General features: G+C 41.8%; 2 protein-coding genes across 4 annotated transcripts in view; both read left to right on the forward strand.

The window, feature by feature from the left end:
* Positions 1–6: 6 nt before the first annotated feature.
* LOC135557751 (transmembrane protein 9B-like) lies at positions 7–6,607 on the forward strand. Of its 3 annotated transcripts, none has more exons than XM_064991332.1 (5): positions 7–194; positions 1,185–1,276; positions 1,657–1,765; positions 5,054–5,185; positions 5,453–6,607. In XM_064991332.1, the coding sequence occupies exons 3-5, from the start codon at positions 1,682–1,684 to the stop codon at positions 5,606–5,608; spliced, it is 372 nt and encodes a 123-aa protein (XP_064847404.1). In that variant the 5' UTR covers positions 7–194; positions 1,185–1,276; positions 1,657–1,681; the 3' UTR covers positions 5,609–6,607. The 3 variants fall into 3 exon arrangements, with proteins under 3 accessions (XP_064847404.1, XP_064847395.1, XP_064847414.1); XM_064991323.1 differs by lacking the exon at positions 7–194 and adding an exon at positions 605–851; XM_064991342.1 differs by lacking the exon at positions 7–194 and adding an exon at positions 926–1,017.
* A 952-nt stretch (positions 6,608–7,559) lies between these two features.
* Positions 7,560–17,686, forward strand: part of LOC135557743 (DENN domain-containing protein 2B-like) — an 80,809-nt gene continuing 70,682 nt past the window's right edge. The window contains 1 exon segment of the mRNA XM_064991314.1: positions 7,560–8,347. Coding sequence (XP_064847386.1) covers positions 8,325–8,347 — 23 coding nt within the window. The 5' untranslated portion in view covers positions 7,560–8,324.

Here is a 17,686-nt window from a genome sequence, read left to right on the forward strand (position 1 = left end):
CCACAGCCTGTCGTTTCCAATTGGAAAACATAAGTAATAGCGGGGAGAACAAACAAGGAGTTGTCCATAGCCAAGCACGAGTTAGGGAGATCCTATTGACCTCTGCATATTTCCGTTAGGGAACGCAAGTGCGCAATAACTCAATTCACCTTTGCACTCCTAAACGATACGGTTTCTTACAACAATGGCAATGGGTAAAGTCTGCATAACATATTTTAAGTTTGGGAACATAAAACTGTATTGAGATATGTTTAATCGATGAGAAAATGTGCAGATTGTCTCATCACATGTGTACATCCGGTGAAATATCTGTCTCATTGTTCTATCTGTGCCTTAACCTTTTTCATTTCAACTTTATAAAGAGAAATAGTAATGGCGTCTTTTTGTCGGCACTAACTCCGCCATGGTTCGCCGTGTGGTTGTTTGATAAACGCCAAAAAATAAGGTCTGTTTGTCAACACAGGTTTAGGAGATTTGATACACTATGAGATAATCTAAGGGGGGTTTGCACGCCCCACAGATGCCGGATAGCAAGGTCCCTCACAGAAAGGCCATCATTGATATATTTTTTTGTTCCGACAGCTGTTTACCCGGGGAATGCTATTTACGCGCACAGGAAGAGATGTCAGGCAGTTGTCAGCTGATCAGTCGAAAGAAATGTTTGATGCTAGCTGAATGATCGTTGTCAGTAAAAAAAAAACGTGTATCTGATTTTAGGATATCGTTTCTATAGTTTCTTTGTAGCTTGTACTCTGAGACTTCAACATATAAATATGATGTCAAGCGTTGCTTTCAAGCTGCTCGCTTTTGTTGGTTTGTTATTGATGTCAACACAGACGGCGGATGCTAAAGTAGGCTCTGTTCACGTGACTGTTCTCTGCTTTAAATAAATCAACTATTTATATTGACATAGTTTAATGCTTGTTGTTGAGTCAGCTGGCTAGTTACTGTAGTTAGCCAAATATGGATTAGGCTAGTAAAGCCATTGATTGTCGTCACAAGGAAGGACAAAGTTAGGTAATTAGCAAGCTGGTAACCTGCTCTGTAAAGTTACAGAAAATGTGATTATTCCACTGGCTGTGTAAGATTATTTTACAAGACAGGCAGCTAGTTACATCACCATTTTATGGCATAAAATGTTCTCTGATATCACATCCTGACCGTTTTCCCAACTTTTCCCATAGAATTCAGAGGATATCCGGTGTAAATGTACCTGCCCACCGTACAGAGACATTGAAGGACAGATCTACAAACAAAATGTATCTCTAAAGGATTGGTATGTTGTGTTGTCATGATGTCATTTACAGATGATTACATACTGGTTGCATTGCACTGCTTAGATGTTGCCAGATTGTACAACACCTGGATAGGTGTTTTACCTATCAGCTAACCATACCATATGTTATAACAATATGTCAATCGATGACAGTCCATGATGTGGCATGCAACCATTTGGTTGATGCATACAGTGGAACGTGACCACTGTCTGGGTGGGTTGTCTGATGGATTAGGCTAACTGTAATTTTACACGGTCATATGAATGATCTCAAATCATATTTGGAGAACTGTTACAGACTTCAACCTCACTGTGCTTTTGAAGAGAGATTCCGATTGTAAATGAAATGTAAAATGATTTAATTGTATATTTGTTTTCAGTAACTGCCTTCATGTTGTGGAGCCAATGCCAGTTGATGGAAAGGATGTGGAGGCGTACTGTCTGCGTTGTGAATGCAAATATGAGGAGAGGAGTTCTGGAACTATCAAGGTAAGTCTGGGAAATCGACCAACCAGCTAGCCGCGCATGTGCTGTTGCTATCCTGCCATGTGGGAAAGCAGAGAGGAGATGATTCTTTCATACTTCCATGTGAAATTCTTTGCTTAAATTCCCAACGGCAGATGGACAACAGGCAAAGTAGGTTAAAATATAATTTTATTCAGTTTTCCTGAAACACAGTGGACTTTACGATTTCGGCGATGGGATATCACACAACAGTGTTGCCCAAGTGGGATAACATCGGCGCATGTGCTCTGCTACTATCCAATCAAATGGAGTCAATTTCTTTCCCACCTTTATTTAACCAGGTAAGCTAGTTGAGAACAAGTTCTCATTTACAACTGCGACCTGGCCAAGATAAAGCAAAGCAGTGCGACAAAAACAACAACAGAGTTACATGGAATAAACAAGCGTACAGTCAACACAATAGGAAAAAAAATAAAGTCTATATACGGTGTGTGCAAATGGCATGAGGAGTTATGGCAATAAATAGGCCATAGTAGCAAAGTAATGACAATTTAGCAGATTAACACTGGAGTGATAGATGAGCAGATGATGGTGTGTAAGTAGTGATACTGGTGTGCAAAAGAGCAGCAAAGTAAATAAAAACAATATGGGCAGGAGGTAGGTAGATTGGGTGGGCTATTTACAGATGGACTATGTACAGCTGCAGCGATCGGTTAGCTGCTCAGATAGCTGATGTTTAAAGTTAGTGAGGGAAATGTAAGTCTCCAGCTTCAGCAATTTTTGCAATTTGTTCCAGTTACTTGCAGCAGAGAACTGGAAGGAAAGGCGACCAAATGAGGTGTTTGCTTTGGGGATGATCAGTGAAATATACCTGCTGGAGCGCGTGCTATGGGTGGGTGTTGTTATCATGACCAGTGAGCTGAGATAAGGCGGAGCTTTACCTAGCATAGACTTGTAGATGACCTGGAGCCAGTGGGTCTGGCGACTAATATGTAGCGAGGGCCAGCCGACTAGAGCATACATGTCGCAGTGGTGGATGGTATAAGGCATTTTGGTAACAAAACGAATGGCACTGTGATAGACTGCATCCAATTTGCTGAGTAGAGTATTGGAAGCTATTTTGTAGATGACATCGTCGAGGATCGGTAGGATAGTCAGTTTTATTAGGGTAAGTTTGGCGGCGTGAGGGAAGGAGGCTTTGTTGCGAAATAGAATGTTTGATATGAGTCTGGAAGGAGAGTTTACAGTCTAGCCAGAAACCTAGGTATTTGTCCAGAGTAGTGATGCTAGTCGGGCGGGCGGGTGCGGGCAGCGAGCGGTTGAAAAGCATGCATCTGGTTTTGCTAGCATTTAAGAGCAGTTGGAGGCCACGGAAGGAGTGTTGTATGGCATTGAAGCTCGTTTGGAGGTTAGTTAACACAGTGTCCAAAGGGCCAGATGTATACAGAATGGTGGTGTCTGCGTAGAGGTGGATCAGGGAATCACCCGCATGCTAGAGCGACATCGTTGATATATACAGAGAAAAGAGTCGGCCCAAGAATTGAACCCTGTGGTACCCCCATAGACTGCCAGAGGTCCGGACAACAGGCCCTCCGATTTTACACACTGAACTTGATCTGCGAAGGAGTTGGTGAACCAGGCCAGGCAGCCATTTGAGATACCAAGGCTGTTGAGTCTGCCAATAAGAATATGGTGGTTGACAGTCGAAAGCCTTGGCCAGGTCGATGAAGACTGCTGCACAGTACTGTCTTTTATCGATGGCGGTTATGATATCATCTAGTACCTTGAGCGTGGCTGAGGTGCACCCGTGACCAGCTCGGAAACCAGATTGCACAGCGGAGAAGGTACGGTGGGATTCGAAATGGTCAGTGATCTGTTTATTAACTTGGCTTTCAAAGACTTTAGAAAGGCAGGGCAGGATGGATATAGGTCTGTAACAGTTTGGGTCTAGAGTGTCACTCCCTTTGAAGAGGGAGATGACCACAGCAGCTTTCCAATCTTTAGGGATCTCGGATGAGGTTGGACAGACTGGTAATAGGGGTTGCAACAATGGCGGTGGATAATTTTAGAAAGAGAGGGTCCAGATTGTCTAGCCCAGCTGATTTGTACGGGTCCAGGTTTTTCAGCTCTTTCAGAACATCTGCGATCCGGATTTGGTTGAAGGAGAAGCTGGGGAGGCTCGGGCAAGGAGCTGTTGGCTGGGGTTGGGGTAGCCAGGAGGAAAGCATGGCCAGCCGTAGAGAAATGCTTATTGAAATTTGTGATTATCATGGATTTATCGGTGGTGACCGTGTCGCCTAGCCTCAGTGCAGTTTGCAGCTGGGAGGAGGTGCTCTTGTTCTCCATGGACTTCAGTGTCCCAAAACTTTTTGGAGTTAGAGCTACAGGATGCAAATTTCTGTTTGAAAAAGCTAGCCTTGCTTTCTTGACTGACTGTATGTATTGGTTCCTGACTTCCCTGAACAGTTGCATATTGCGGGGACTATTCAACGCTAGGTCCGTTAAAAGCGCAGAGAGCATCATGAAGAACAAGGAACACACCAGGCAGGTCCGAGATGCAGTCCACCACAGGATGCAACACAGCTCATCACCCTGACCACACATCCCCACTGTCAAACATGGTGGTGGCAGCATCATGGTTTGGGCCTGCTTTTCTTCAGCAGGGACGGGGAAGATGGTAAAAATTGATGGGAAGATAAATGGAGCCAAATTTTTGTGCTGGTTGAGGGCAGTCAGGTCTGGAGTGAACCAAGGGCTATATCTGTTCTTAGTTCTACATTTTTTGAAAAGGGCATGCTTATTTAAGATGGTGAGGAAATTACTTTTAAAGAACGACCAGGCATCCTCGACTGACGGGATGAGGTCAATATCCTTCCAGATTAGAAAGGCTTGCTCGCAGAAGTGTTTTAGGGAGTGTTTTGCAGGCAGCCATGGCCTAATGAGTTAATGAGTTTGACTGCTGAACAACTAATCAAATGGCCACCTGGACTATTTACATTGACCCAACCCTTTGTTTTTACACTGCTGCTACTCACTGTTTATTGTCTATGCATAGCCACTTTACAAATGACCTCGAATAACCTGTACCCCCCCGCACATTTACTTGTTACCGGTACCCCCTGTATAAAGCCTTGTTATTGTTATGTACATGTAACTTTTTGATTTTATTTAGTAAATATTTTATTAACTGTTTCTTAAACTGCATATTGGATAAGGGATTGGAAGTAAGCATTTCATGGTAAGGTCTACCTGTTGTATTTGGCACACGTGACAAATAACATTTTGATTTGATTTGTGTCCACTGTGTTCCAGGTGACTATCATAATCTACCTGTCCATCCTGGGCCTGCTGTTCCTCTACATGGTGTACCTGACCCTGCTGGAGCCCATGCTGAAGAGGAGGCTCTTTGGACACTCACCGCTCCAGAATGATGATGATGTCGGGGTATGTGTGCATGTTGCCCATCCCAACTATAGTGGTGTCCTTTAAGTCAAAGTAGGTGTTGTAGCCATGACATGTTTGTTGTTTGATTGTGGATCTCGTTTTGTGTGACTTGTTGGGGCAATGTATGTGGTGATGTTTTCAGATTTGTCTCCTGCTGTAAATTGAGTTGATGAATATCTCCTAGAGAATTGTGTTTGGAAATGTTTCTGAAAAAGGTCAACTCTAGCTTGTCACAATTTCACTGTAATGTCTGTCTCTTGGGTTCAGGACCAGCAGCCTTTCGCCAACGCCCACAACGTATTGTCTCGTTCGACCTCTCGTCCCAACATGCTGAACAAAGTGGAACACGCTCAGCAGCGCTGGAGGAGGCAGGTCCAGGAACAGAGGAAGTCTGTGTTTGACCGCCATGTGGTGCTCAGCTAAACCCATCCCCAGGAAACAAAAACCCTGGGTGAAGCAAAAAATATTACTGTGACTGGGTGGTCCTTTTTTTGTCTGATTCTTTCCCTGACTTCTGAGCTTCATCCTTATTGGTGTTTTTGTTCCTCAACTGGACCTGTATTTCATGAAATGTGATCATATAGCTCTATGTATTCAGGAGGTGATCGTAAAGGGTCTCTACATCAGTAGGTTAAAGTGGGGTGTTGCATTTGAGACCTTTTACTTAAGATAATTCCAGTGTCTGTATGACTTTATACTTTCTGATTTAATAATACTAAAAGTTAAATGTTACAGTTTGTAGCCCCCCCCCCCAAAAAAAATGGATAATGCATGCCATTTTGCACAAGCTGATGATAATCTTTGGCTTCTGATAAAGTAGAAACGATGTGTGACCGTATGCACTCTTACAGTAATGTTGGCAGCTTCTGATAACAGAAAATGCTTGCCATGCCACCAATGAAGTTAGGTGAGACATTTGAGGGTAGAGTAAATAAAACAAAAAATATCATGCCAAAATGAATCACTAATGAAAACGTCTACAATATGTGTAACAACTGCTACCTAAACTACAGAAGATGGGAATGACTTAGAAACAGTAAACATTTGTAAAATTGTTAAAAAGCATGTTTTTTTAAGAATGATGTATAAACTTATTTACAACCTTTTACCCTAAACAACAGTTGATGTACAGATGTATGTATTTCATTGTGTGCTGACTGTGGTGTTAACATTCCTGTATCATGTTCTCCTGTAAGTCTAAGTATAATGTAGCATTTGGGAGACATTTGGACTTTTAACCTATCATCTGATGGAACATTTAATGTAAACATTAGTCCTCTCCTTTGAATATATATGTGTGTTACTGTAATCAGAGCCCACAGCTGTCACTGGCTAGAATAGATGTACACCATCTCTGCACCTTGCTTGTTTTGTTTTCAGCTTCTACTCCTCTCCATTTAAATTAATTTGACATGACTCACATTAATGAGATCCTCCTTTATTCAAACTTTAAATAACTTAAATATCTGTTAGACAGTATTGATACCACCGTCTGTCTTTTACACTGATGTAAAACAATAATGATAATTTGGGATAGCAGGGTGATGGAAAAGTGGGTAGAAAATGCTACTGTTGGGTGACCTAACGAAAGTGTTAAATCTGATCTGTGATAACTTCACATTTGAAGTACATTTCTGTAATATTTATAATGATTTTGTTTACTGCAGACAATGTCAAATTCCTGGACCATCCTCCAGGAGTCGTACTTCAACAAAGTGAAAAATACATAAGCCTAAATTGATGATCGCATTGATAAGCGCACAAAAACATATTGCACTAATGCCAACATTGATAGGCGCTCCAAACATGCGCACAAAATGGCAGGTATACTATACCAGTTATATCAATATGATCATTTTAGTACAGGGCTTTGCTATGCATAGGGCGATAAACAGCAATGCAACAACGGATGAGACATTTCAATAACCAATTTAAATTGTATTAATGCATTAAAAATCCATCATTCATAATATAACCGAGAGGAAACTTAATCTGAACGAAAGTTATCGGCCTATTTCGCAAATTCACCATTGAACAATAGAACACGAAGTAAAATTACAGGATAAGTTTGCAAATAAAATGTATCTCAAATGACAATATGTTGATATACAAGACAATAGTGATAATTTATTCATTTTTCAATGACTTTTGCAAAGTTGCCGTCATCGTTTCCTGTTCTCTCCCCTTTTATTTTTTTGTATGCTTTGCAGTCCGTTATCCAGAAAAAAGTAGGCTATGCTCCGCGCAGAAAATTCAGATTTAAGGATACTCTGCTAGAGAGCTACATTTGCGTTGTCAAAGAATGGATTGTTGAAAAATACTACAATAAGTTCATAAAGGATAAGGTAAGGAACATTTTCCTTTTAATTTGTTCATAAAGTAAACCCATTTATTGTAGTTTTAACTTAATATATTGAGTTCACTGTTTTATGAAACTGATTCTTGCATTTTCTGTTTTATGAAACTTGCGTGGACAATAATGCAGAAAATCATAAATAATTGACACAAAAAGGTTGAGATTTTTTATGAGAGTGAATTGGTTGATAGAATAGCCTACGAACAACAATAGTTTCCACAAAATTGTTTTATTCAATACCTCAAAAGCAAGTGATGTACTGTGAACAGAAACTAGGGGGCGCCTTAGGCCTTTTATAGGAACTACCCTAAGTACCCAATCTGGCATCTTAACTGAAATAATAATATATGAATCTTTTATACCATTCTTACCATTTGAATATCAGTCAATTTGGGTGAACTTAGTTTTTTTCTTTGCAGTATGCTTTTAATAAAGTATTACTTAAAATGTTGCTTCATGCGTGGGGGAATGCAGGCTTCTGGAAGAAGGTTAATGTTTGTCCAAGTAAAATAATACTCCAAGGTACTTCCCTTTAATAGGACCCATCCTGTGTTTTAAGGTCCAGGCTCTTATCTGTCCCTCTTTGGTTAATGACAGACGGAGAGGGTCTGTCTCCTCAATCCTCTCTTCAGTGCCTCAGTGTCAGACTGTAGGAATCGTTTCAAGGCTCATAGAGGCTGCATCCCTGCAGGAGAAGCTTCAGTCAGAACCTTCCCAAGGTCTGCCTGGCCATGGTCAGACTAACATGTCTGCTGTCTGGAAATACCTTTCAATGCCACTGAAATGCAAGATAATAGAGTGTATAGGTAGGTCCTTGCTGAGCAGTTACTCTCTGTGCTTGAAATTGACGATGGGCTGTTTGGTATGATTTATTCCTGTCTATAACAGTACAATGATTTCCGATGTTTAGAATATTAATTATTAGACATCTCTTGAGTAAATACTGTGGTTAAGGAGGGGCACAAGGGAGAATAACTATTTCCATGTATGTGTTTATCCTGTCATTCTTAAAGGCCCAATGGAGCCGTTTTATATCAATATCAAATCATTTCTGAGTAACAATTAAGTCCCTTACTGTAATAGATTTTCATTAAAATGGGCAAAAATCCGTTTTTGCTAAAAAAATATCAAGCTAGAATTTTGCTTGGACTGTCTGGGAGTGGTCTGAGTTGGGAGGGGAAAACTAGCAGTAATTGGCAGAGAGGTTTGGAACTCTTTGTTATTTGTCAATTTAGCCATTTACCGCCAGGCAAGCCAAAACTTTCGCCCATGCAAATGCAAACAGGCTGATTAGAAGGTCCTGTGTAGATTGTGTGTTCAACCAAATAACACTGACACTAATCAAATGTTTTCACACTTTTGCAGTATTCGTTTCATCACCTGTTATACAATATGATACAAAACACAGATTCAACAACATTTTGACTGCACTGGGCCTTTAAGAAAGCATCTGGAGCAAGAATTAAGACAATGTACAGGACATTCCTCTACTTTCAGTATGTGAGGCTGACAGCTATAATACCATTAGCACATTGAACTAATATGATTACATTATGATACTAGATGAACCACTGAAATGTCTACAAGCCCTGAAGTTTATTTTGATGCGAATTGGTACTGTAGGGGGAGAGGAAGTATTTATAGGGTGAGTCTTGTCGTCTCTGTAGGCCTTAGGGCAGTAGTATTGGATAGACATCATCAACATGAGAGGACTCGACTGCTGGAGTTTAAAGGGTGCCTCATGACCTGTCTTGAAATTGAATATGTTGTTCCTAAAAAAAACATCTTTATGTTAAAACAGAAGCAGTTTAGAATTGCAATTCAATCAGACCTTATGCTGTTTGGAGGCTTTCATATGCGACTTGCCCATCCTCATTTCCATAGCTCCCTTGACCCACTGGCCCGTAGCTATTTAAAATCTCCAGATGCCGGAGGAGAGGCTCTGACAGGAACATTTTGTAGTAAGGGTGTGGTGAAAGCTCATCAGTGTACTGGAGGGGTTTGCTGTCAAATTTCTGAGGCTTTTGTGGGTTCACTGAACATGACCGATGGATCCTACGCAAGGTACATTGGACCTGTAACAGGTCCAAAAAACACTGGCCTGGTCATATGTTTTTTCCCTTTGCCTGAATGGCTTTAGCAGGTGTAAAAGGTGGAGAGTTGTAGACCTCAGGGAGATGATTTTAAAACAGATTTATGCCATCAAAACTGTGGACAAGTTACTGAGACCGAGCATTGAAAAAGGTTGTATTCTCTTGTGCAAGTAGCCCTATACAAACAATAACAGTCTCTCTGTCATGGTTGTGGAGGTGATTTCTCTATGAATGTTTAAGTAGTGCTTATTTAGGTTTGTACTGTATTTAATTTTCTAATGTTACACTCACAGAGAAGTAGCGTAATGTATTGCTTACATTGTACAGAAGAAACCCTGAGGACAAGACTTCTTGATATCACAGTGGATTCCAGGGGGTTGTTCTTCGTTGTGCATCCATACTACTGGAGCCAGCCATTCCCAGTATGAAACAGCACTAGTACCTCTGCTAATCTGAAGCACACTCAGTACTCTTTATACTCTGAGTCCACTCAGTACTCTTTATACTCTTTATATTTTACGAGGCTTTGACATGTCCGAGAGACAACTACACTGAACAAAAATATAAACACAATATGTAACGTGTTGGTCCCATGTTTCATGAGCTGAAATAAAAGATCCCAGAAATGTTCCATATACACAAAAAGCTTATTTCTCTCACAAATTTGTTAAATCCCTGTTAGTGAGCCTTTCTCCTTTTGCCAAGATAATCCATCCACCTGTCAGGTGTGGCATATCAAGAAGCTGATTAAACAGCATGATCATTACACAAGTGCACCTTGTGCTGGGGCCAATAAAATGCCACTCAAAAATGTGCCGTTTTGTCACACAACACAATGCTACAGATGTCTCAAGTTTTGAGGGAGAGTGAAATTGGCATGCTAACTGCAGGAATGTCCACAAGACCTGTTGCAAAGAATTGAATGTTAATTGCTTTATCATAAGCCACCTTCAATGTTGTTTAAGAGAATTTGGCATTGCGTCCAACTGGCCTCACAACCACAGTCCACGTGTATGGCGTCGTGTGGGTGAGCTATTTGCTGATGTCAATGTTGTGAACAGAGTGCCCCATGGTGGCGGTGGGGTTATGGTATGGGCCGGCATAAGCTACGGACAATGAACACAATTGCATTTTATCGAAGGCAATTTGAATGCACAGAGATACCTTGACGAGATCCTGAGTCCCATTTTTTTTAAGGTATCTATGACCAGATGCATATCTGTATTCACAGTCATGTGAAATCCATAGATTAAGGCCTTATGAATGTATTTCAATTGACTGATTACCTTATATGAACTGTAACTCAGTAAAATTGTTGAAATTGTTGCATGTTGCGTTTATATTTTTGTTCAGTATAGTTAGAGCTAAGAGAAAAACGACATACTGACAAAGCTGTGGACTTTCTGGAGACGTTATGGGATATGAGTCGGATGTCTGCATCTTACAACTTCCTCCGTTCCTCAGTCAGTAGAATGAAAGGATGGGGTGGGGGGGGGCTGTATGAAATAGTGCACTGTTTGAGTAATATATATGATACATAGGTGGAGACTTGGTAGAACTGTGGTGTGGATTCTATTCATGACAGGTAGATCGGCTCCACATTTTGAATCAACGTTGTTTCCACATACAACCTCTCTTATCATCACCCAGTGCCTGGGCTTACCTCCGCTGTACCCGCACCCCAACATACCCCTGTCTGCGCATTATGCCCTGAATATATTCTACCATGCCCAGAAATCTTCTCCTTTTATTCTTTGTCCCCAACGCTCTAGGCGACCAGTTTTGATAGCCTTTAGCCGCACCCTCATACTACTCCTCCTCTGTTCCGCGGGTGATGTGGAGGTAAACCCAGGCCCTGCATGTCCCCAGGCACCCTCATTTGTTGACTTCTGTGATCGAAAAAGCCTTGGTTTCATGCATGACAACATCAGAAGCCTCCTCCCTAAGTTTGTTTTACTCACTGCTTTAGCACACTCTGCTAACCCTGATGTCCTTGCCGTGTCTGAATCCTGGCTCAGGAAGGCCACCAAAAATTCTGAGATTTCCATACCCAATTATAAAATTTTCCGTCAAGATAGAACTGCCAAAGGGGGAGGAGTTGCAGTCTACTGCAGAGATAGCCTGCAAAGTAATGTCATATTTTCCAGGTCCATACCCAAACTGTTCGAACTACTAATTTTAAAAATTACTCTCTTCAGAAATAAGTCTCTCACTGTTGCCGCCTGCTACCGACCCCCCTCAGCTCCCAGCTGTGCCCAGGACAGCATTTGTGAATTGATCGCCCCCCATCTAGCTTCAGAGTTTGTTCTGTTAGGTGACCTAAACTGGGATATGCTTAACACCACGGCAGTCCTACAATCTAAGCTAGATGCCCTCAATCTCACACAAATCATCAAGGAACCCACCAGGTACAACCCTAAATCTGTAAACAAGGGCACCCTCATAGATGTCATCCTGACCAACTGGCCCTCCAAATACACCTCCGCTGTCTTCAACCAGGATCTCAGCGATCACTGCCTCATTGCCTGTATCCTCTACGGATCCGCAGTCAAACGACCACCCCTCATCACTGTCAAACGCTCCCTAAAACACTTCTGTGAGCAGGCCTTTCTAATCGACCTGGCCCGGGTATCCTGGAAGGACATTGACCTCATCCCGTCAGTTGAGGATGCCTGGTCATTCTTTAAAAGTAACTTCCTCACCATTTTAGATAAGCATGCTCCGTTCAAAAAAATGAAGAACTAAGAACAGATATAGCCCTTGGTTCACTCCAGACCTGACTGCCCTCAACCAGCACAAAAACATCCTGTGGTGGACTGCAATAGCGTTGAATAGTCCCCGCAATATGCAACTGTTCAGGGAAGTCAGGAACCAATACATACAGTCAGTCAGGAAAGCTAAGGCCAGCTTCTTCAGGCAGAAATTTGCACCCTGTAGCTCCAACTCCAAAAAGTTCTGGGACACTGTGAAGTCCAGTGTGAAGTCCATGGAGAACAAGAGCACCTCCTCCCAGCTGCCCACTGCACTGAGGCTAGGTAACACGGTCACCACCGATAAATCCATGATTATCGAAAACTTCAACAAGCATTTCTCAACGGCAGGCCATGCCTTCCGCCTGGCTACTCCAACCTCGGCCAAAAGCCCCCCCCCCCCCCCTCGCAGCTACTCGCCCAAGCCTCTCCAGGTTCTCCTTTACCCAAATCCAGATAGCAGATGTTCTGAAAGACGTGAAAGCTGCAAAACGTGGACCCGTATAAATCAGCTGGGCTTGACAATCTGGACCCTCTATTTCTGAAACTATCCGCCGCCATTGTCGCAACCCCTATTACCAGCCTGTTCAACCTCTCTTTCATATCGTCTGAGATCCCCAAGGATTGGAAAGCTGCCGCAGTCATCCCCCTCTTCAAAGGGGGAGACACCCTGGACCCAAACTGTTACAGACCTATATCCATCCTGCCCTGCCTATCTAAGGTCTTCGAAAGCCAAGTCAACAAACAGGTCACTGACCATCTCGAATCCCACCTTACCTTCTCCGCTGTGCAATCTGGTTTCCGAGCCGGTCACGGGTGCACCTCAGCCACGCTCAAGGTACTAAACGATATCATAACCGCCATCGATAAAAGACAGTACTGTGCAGCCGTCTTCATCGACCTTGCCAAGGCTTTCGACTCTGTCAATCACCATATTCTTATCGGCAGACTCAGTAGCCTTGGTTTTTCTGATGACTGCCTTGCCTGGTTCACCAACTACTTTGCAGACAGAGTTCAGTGTGTCAAATCGGAGGGCATGCTGTCCGGTCCTCTGGCAGTCTCTATGGGGGTGCCACAGGGTTCAATTCTCGGGCCGACTCTTTTCTCTGTATATATTGCTCTTACTGCGGGCGATTCCCTGATTCACCTCTACGCAGACGACACCATTCTGTATACTTCCAGCCCGTCCTTGGACACTGTGCTATCTAACCTCCAAACAAGCTTCAATGCCATACAACACTCCTTCCGTGGCCTCCAACTCCTCTTAAACGCTAGTAAAACCAAATGCATGCTTTTCAACCGTTCGCTGCCTGCACCCGCACGTCCGACTAGCATCACCACCCTGGATGGTTCCGACCTAGAATATGTGGACATCTATAAGTACCTAGGTGTCTGGCTAGACTGTAAACTCTCCTTCCAGACTCATATCAAACATCTCCAATCGAAAATCAAATCTAGAGTCGGCTTTCTATTCCACAACAAAGCCTCCTTCACTCACGCCGCCAAACTTACCCTAGTAAAACTGACTATCCTACCGATCCTCGACTTTGGCGATGTCATCTACAAAATAGCTTCCAACACTCTACTCAGCAAACTGGATGCAGTTTATCACAGTGTCATCCGTTTTGTCACTAAAGCACCTTATACCACCCAGCACTGCGACCTGTATGCTCTAGTCGGCTGGCCCTCGCTACATATTCGTCGCCAGACCCACTGGCTCCAGGTCATCTACAAGTCCATGCTAGGTAAAGCTCCGCCTTATCTCAGTTCACTGGTCACGATGGCAACACCCACCCGTAGCACGCGCTCCAGCAGGTGTATCTCACTGATCATCCCTAAAGCCAACACCTCATTTGGCCACCTTTCGTTCCAGTTCTCTGCTGCCTGTGACTGGAACGAATTGCAAAAATCGCTGAAGTTGGAGACTTTTTTCTCCCTCACCAACTTCAAACATCTGCTATCTGAGCAGCTAACCGATCGCTGCAGCTGTACATAGTCTTATCGGTAAATAGCCCACCCAATTTTACCTACCTCATCCCCATACTGTTTTTATTTATGTACTTTTCTGCTCTTTTGCACATCAATATCTCTACCTGTAAATGACCATCTGATCATTTATCACTCCAGTGTTAATCTGAAAAATTGTAATTATTCACCTACCTCCTCATTCCTTTTGCACACAATGTATATAGACTCTCTTTTTTTCTACTGTGTTATTGACTTGTTAATTGTTTACTCCATATGTAACTCTGTGTTGTCTGTTCACACTGCTATGCTTTATCTTGGCCAGGTCGCAGTAGCAAATGAGAACTTGTTCTCAACTAGCCTACCTCGTTAAATAAAGATTAAATAAAAAATTTAAATAAAACATCATTTCAACAAAATTTGGATTTGAAAAAAGTTATCCGTGTATGGGAATTTCATCTATTTTTCACGCAACTTTTAACCTAAATCCAATGACATGGTGACATTTTTTGTTGATTTCACACTGAATTCACATTAGTTGACAACTCAACCAAATGGAAATCAAAACTAGATATTGAGCTGATGTCTGGGCCCAGTGGCATGGCTTTAGATTTGATCTCTCCCCCATCTATGTTTCTACTGCTGATGCTCAGAGGAATTGATGAAGGAATTGATTAATGGGTAAGCTGTAAACTGACATTTGTTTGTGATGATTAGGCATTACATTATAGTAGATATGAAAGACAGGCTTTATAATGACCCTTTTCAGTCTTCTGCATCCTTTCCTGTGAAAGGGGATATTGATTCTTGATTGTAGACTTTGTGCCAGTTGTTTTGGATAGAACTGCTCAGTTCTTTTTAAATTCTGCTGTGGCCCAATAGCTGTTCCCTTAACCAGAGTAAGGTTGAGTGGACTCGTGTGTTAACTCATGCATGTTTCTAATACTTTGAATTCATGTGGCTTGTTTGTGTTTTTTCATGTTTTTCCTGAGTGCATCGAAAATGTTCCAGAAATCAGTAGCGTAAAGGTAGGGCACATACTGTTTACCGACCACATTTTTCTTTGATGACAAAGAACAAAATCTCTGAACAATTATAACAATGATTGTTCAAAAAGGCTGTTTTGCTTGGAGGGAACCTACACATAAGAAAGCAAAAAACAGACACAACTTTGGGTATGGTGATCTTCCCAGCAGGCATCCTCCCCCTTGGGTATTGTTTAGTCTGGACTTAGACTGCAGTGTTGTTTAATGTTGGGAGAGCAGAGCATGAGGTTTAAGCCTATCTAGAGCCCTCTTATATAAAACTAACAAGAGAGCGACAGGATCCACACTGCAGTCCAACAACAAGGAATCACATCTGCTAATATGCACATGGAGTCTGGTAACTGTCCTCATAAGGGTTTACATGAGTTCACTGTTTTGAATATCTGCATTATTACTTTGGGATATGTCTCCAACCAGTATAATGTCCAAGTATAATTACATATAATGTAAAAAAACAAAACATTTAATGGATCTTGTTAATAGTTTTGTAAAATAAGTATTTTGTTAACTCGTTTTTCGTTAAGTATTATGTTAATTGATAACAGTCTATACTCCTAATTGTGAAGATATGTATGACTGTTGGAACTAATCATGGCAACTGTCTTCCAAATGATTAGCCGTGTGCTCATCATTCAGTTTGACCTGAAATGATGTCCTTGACAAACCCTTCCCTCTGGAGATAGCCTCATCACCAAGCCCTTGAGGCTGTTCATAATTACACAATTTCACTAATTGACACAGGTCTTTAAAGGTTCAACCTTGACTTTATCTCCTGAGATGTGTTTTGACATCTTATCTCCTGGACGAATAGCGGATTCATTCTGCATCTCTGAGTATCATTCTGCAATTGAAAAGTGTGTGTAGGCCTATTGATTATGTTCTTGTTACATTGTGATTTTGCTAGTTTGTGTTATAAATAGTTGGATACACCAAAAGCAAACAATTACACAGAAATCTTCTCTAAATGTTTCCCTGAGAGAATATCCACGCTGAGTCAAGCAGTTATTCTTTCCAGAACTAAACATAGGGTTCTCTCGTAGCTGTTGTTGATGAATAAATCTCTCTCTCCAAACGTGGGAATATACTGTACTGGCTCATCATGCTGTCCACTTGATATGTTGTAATAGTCACTTGTTGACTTTAGTTTCCAACTCCAAGACTGTCTTACCCCTCTGGCATGTGTGTATTTGAGACCATTCTAGCGTTGTCTTGTGCACTCCCAACTGTCACTCTCTTTATATGCTGTTAGAAGGCTAGGAAGAGAGTGCCAAAAATATCCAAATGGAATGTGGACAACATGATAATGATGTCCTGAGGATAATTCCAGAGCCTATCTGACTCTCTTGGTAACTATTATGAAATATACTGTTTAACAGACAAAGAACTGCTGCAAGCTTGTGTGTGGGATAGAGGAAAGGGGCCAGATCCATTGAAGTGGGGGGCAATCAAAACCCATCTCCATGGAAACTAGTCCAGCCCTCGCCTCTCCAGAGGTCTCAAGGAGGGAGGGATTTGGTTGGAAAGACATGACTCGTAGTTCAGTGGGAAAGCTGCAGCTATCTGGCAAAACGAAACGTTTTATTTTTTTGCTACAATTTATCTAACGGGATTGATATTTGCTGGCAATTTTGGGGGGAAATGGCTGTGGAAATGAGGCGCTACTCTGAGGTAAAGCCGGTCGCCATTTGAAATTTGTACATTATTTGGGATAGTTTATAAAGGGTTAACGGGAATATAGCTAGTTGCATACAAAAGTATCCGAATGCCGTGCAGACAGAGTTCGGGAAGAGCAGTTATATGCGATTGTATCAATTAGCAAACATAAAGTATAGCCTACAACAAATATTTCGCCGAATGGATTTATTTTTATTTTTACGGTATTTGGTAACATAACAGTTTGGGGGATGTAACGCTATCCTTGTTCTGAGCTCTTTCAAGTTGATAATGTGAATGTCAAAACAATTAAATTACATTGGACTGAGTGAGTTGAGGCTAAATACATTTTGCCAACTCAAGTTTACATTGTGGAGCACGAGATAATTTATTCAATTCAAAAGACTGTCAACTCACTTGGGCCTCCTTTGGTTCTTGAGATCTACGGATAATTTAGCTACAAACGTTCTGAGATTGTATCTGACTCAGATTTACAAACGCTGTTGAGTGAGAATAGCCATAATCATAGTTTAGTATGTCCTCTAATGTGGATTATATTTTTTCTCTCTGAGGGGCATCTCTCTGTTAGATGAATTTCTTCTTCAGGGGTACCTCCTGCTATCACTATCACTGCGACT

This window comes from Oncorhynchus masou, chromosome 2 (assembly GCF_036934945.1).
Source record: "Oncorhynchus masou masou isolate Uvic2021 chromosome 2, UVic_Omas_1.1, whole genome shotgun sequence".
NCBI classification, from domain to species: domain Eukaryota; kingdom Metazoa; phylum Chordata; class Actinopteri; order Salmoniformes; family Salmonidae; genus Oncorhynchus; species Oncorhynchus masou.

Bases quoted from the DNA above. Each gene is read 5' to 3' on its own strand.
- LOC135557751 (XM_064991323.1), top strand. From the start codon at position 774: ATGATGTCAAGCGTTGCTTTCAAGCTGCTCGCTTTTGTTGGTTTGTTA. The intron at 1,766-5,053 runs GTAAGTCTGGGA...ACTGTGTTCCAG, and splicing joins GGAGTTCTGGAACTATCAAG to GTGACTATCATAATCTACCT. The intron at 5,186-5,452 runs GTATGTGTGCAT...TCTTGGGTTCAG, and splicing joins AGAATGATGATGATGTCGGG to GACCAGCAGCCTTTCGCCAA.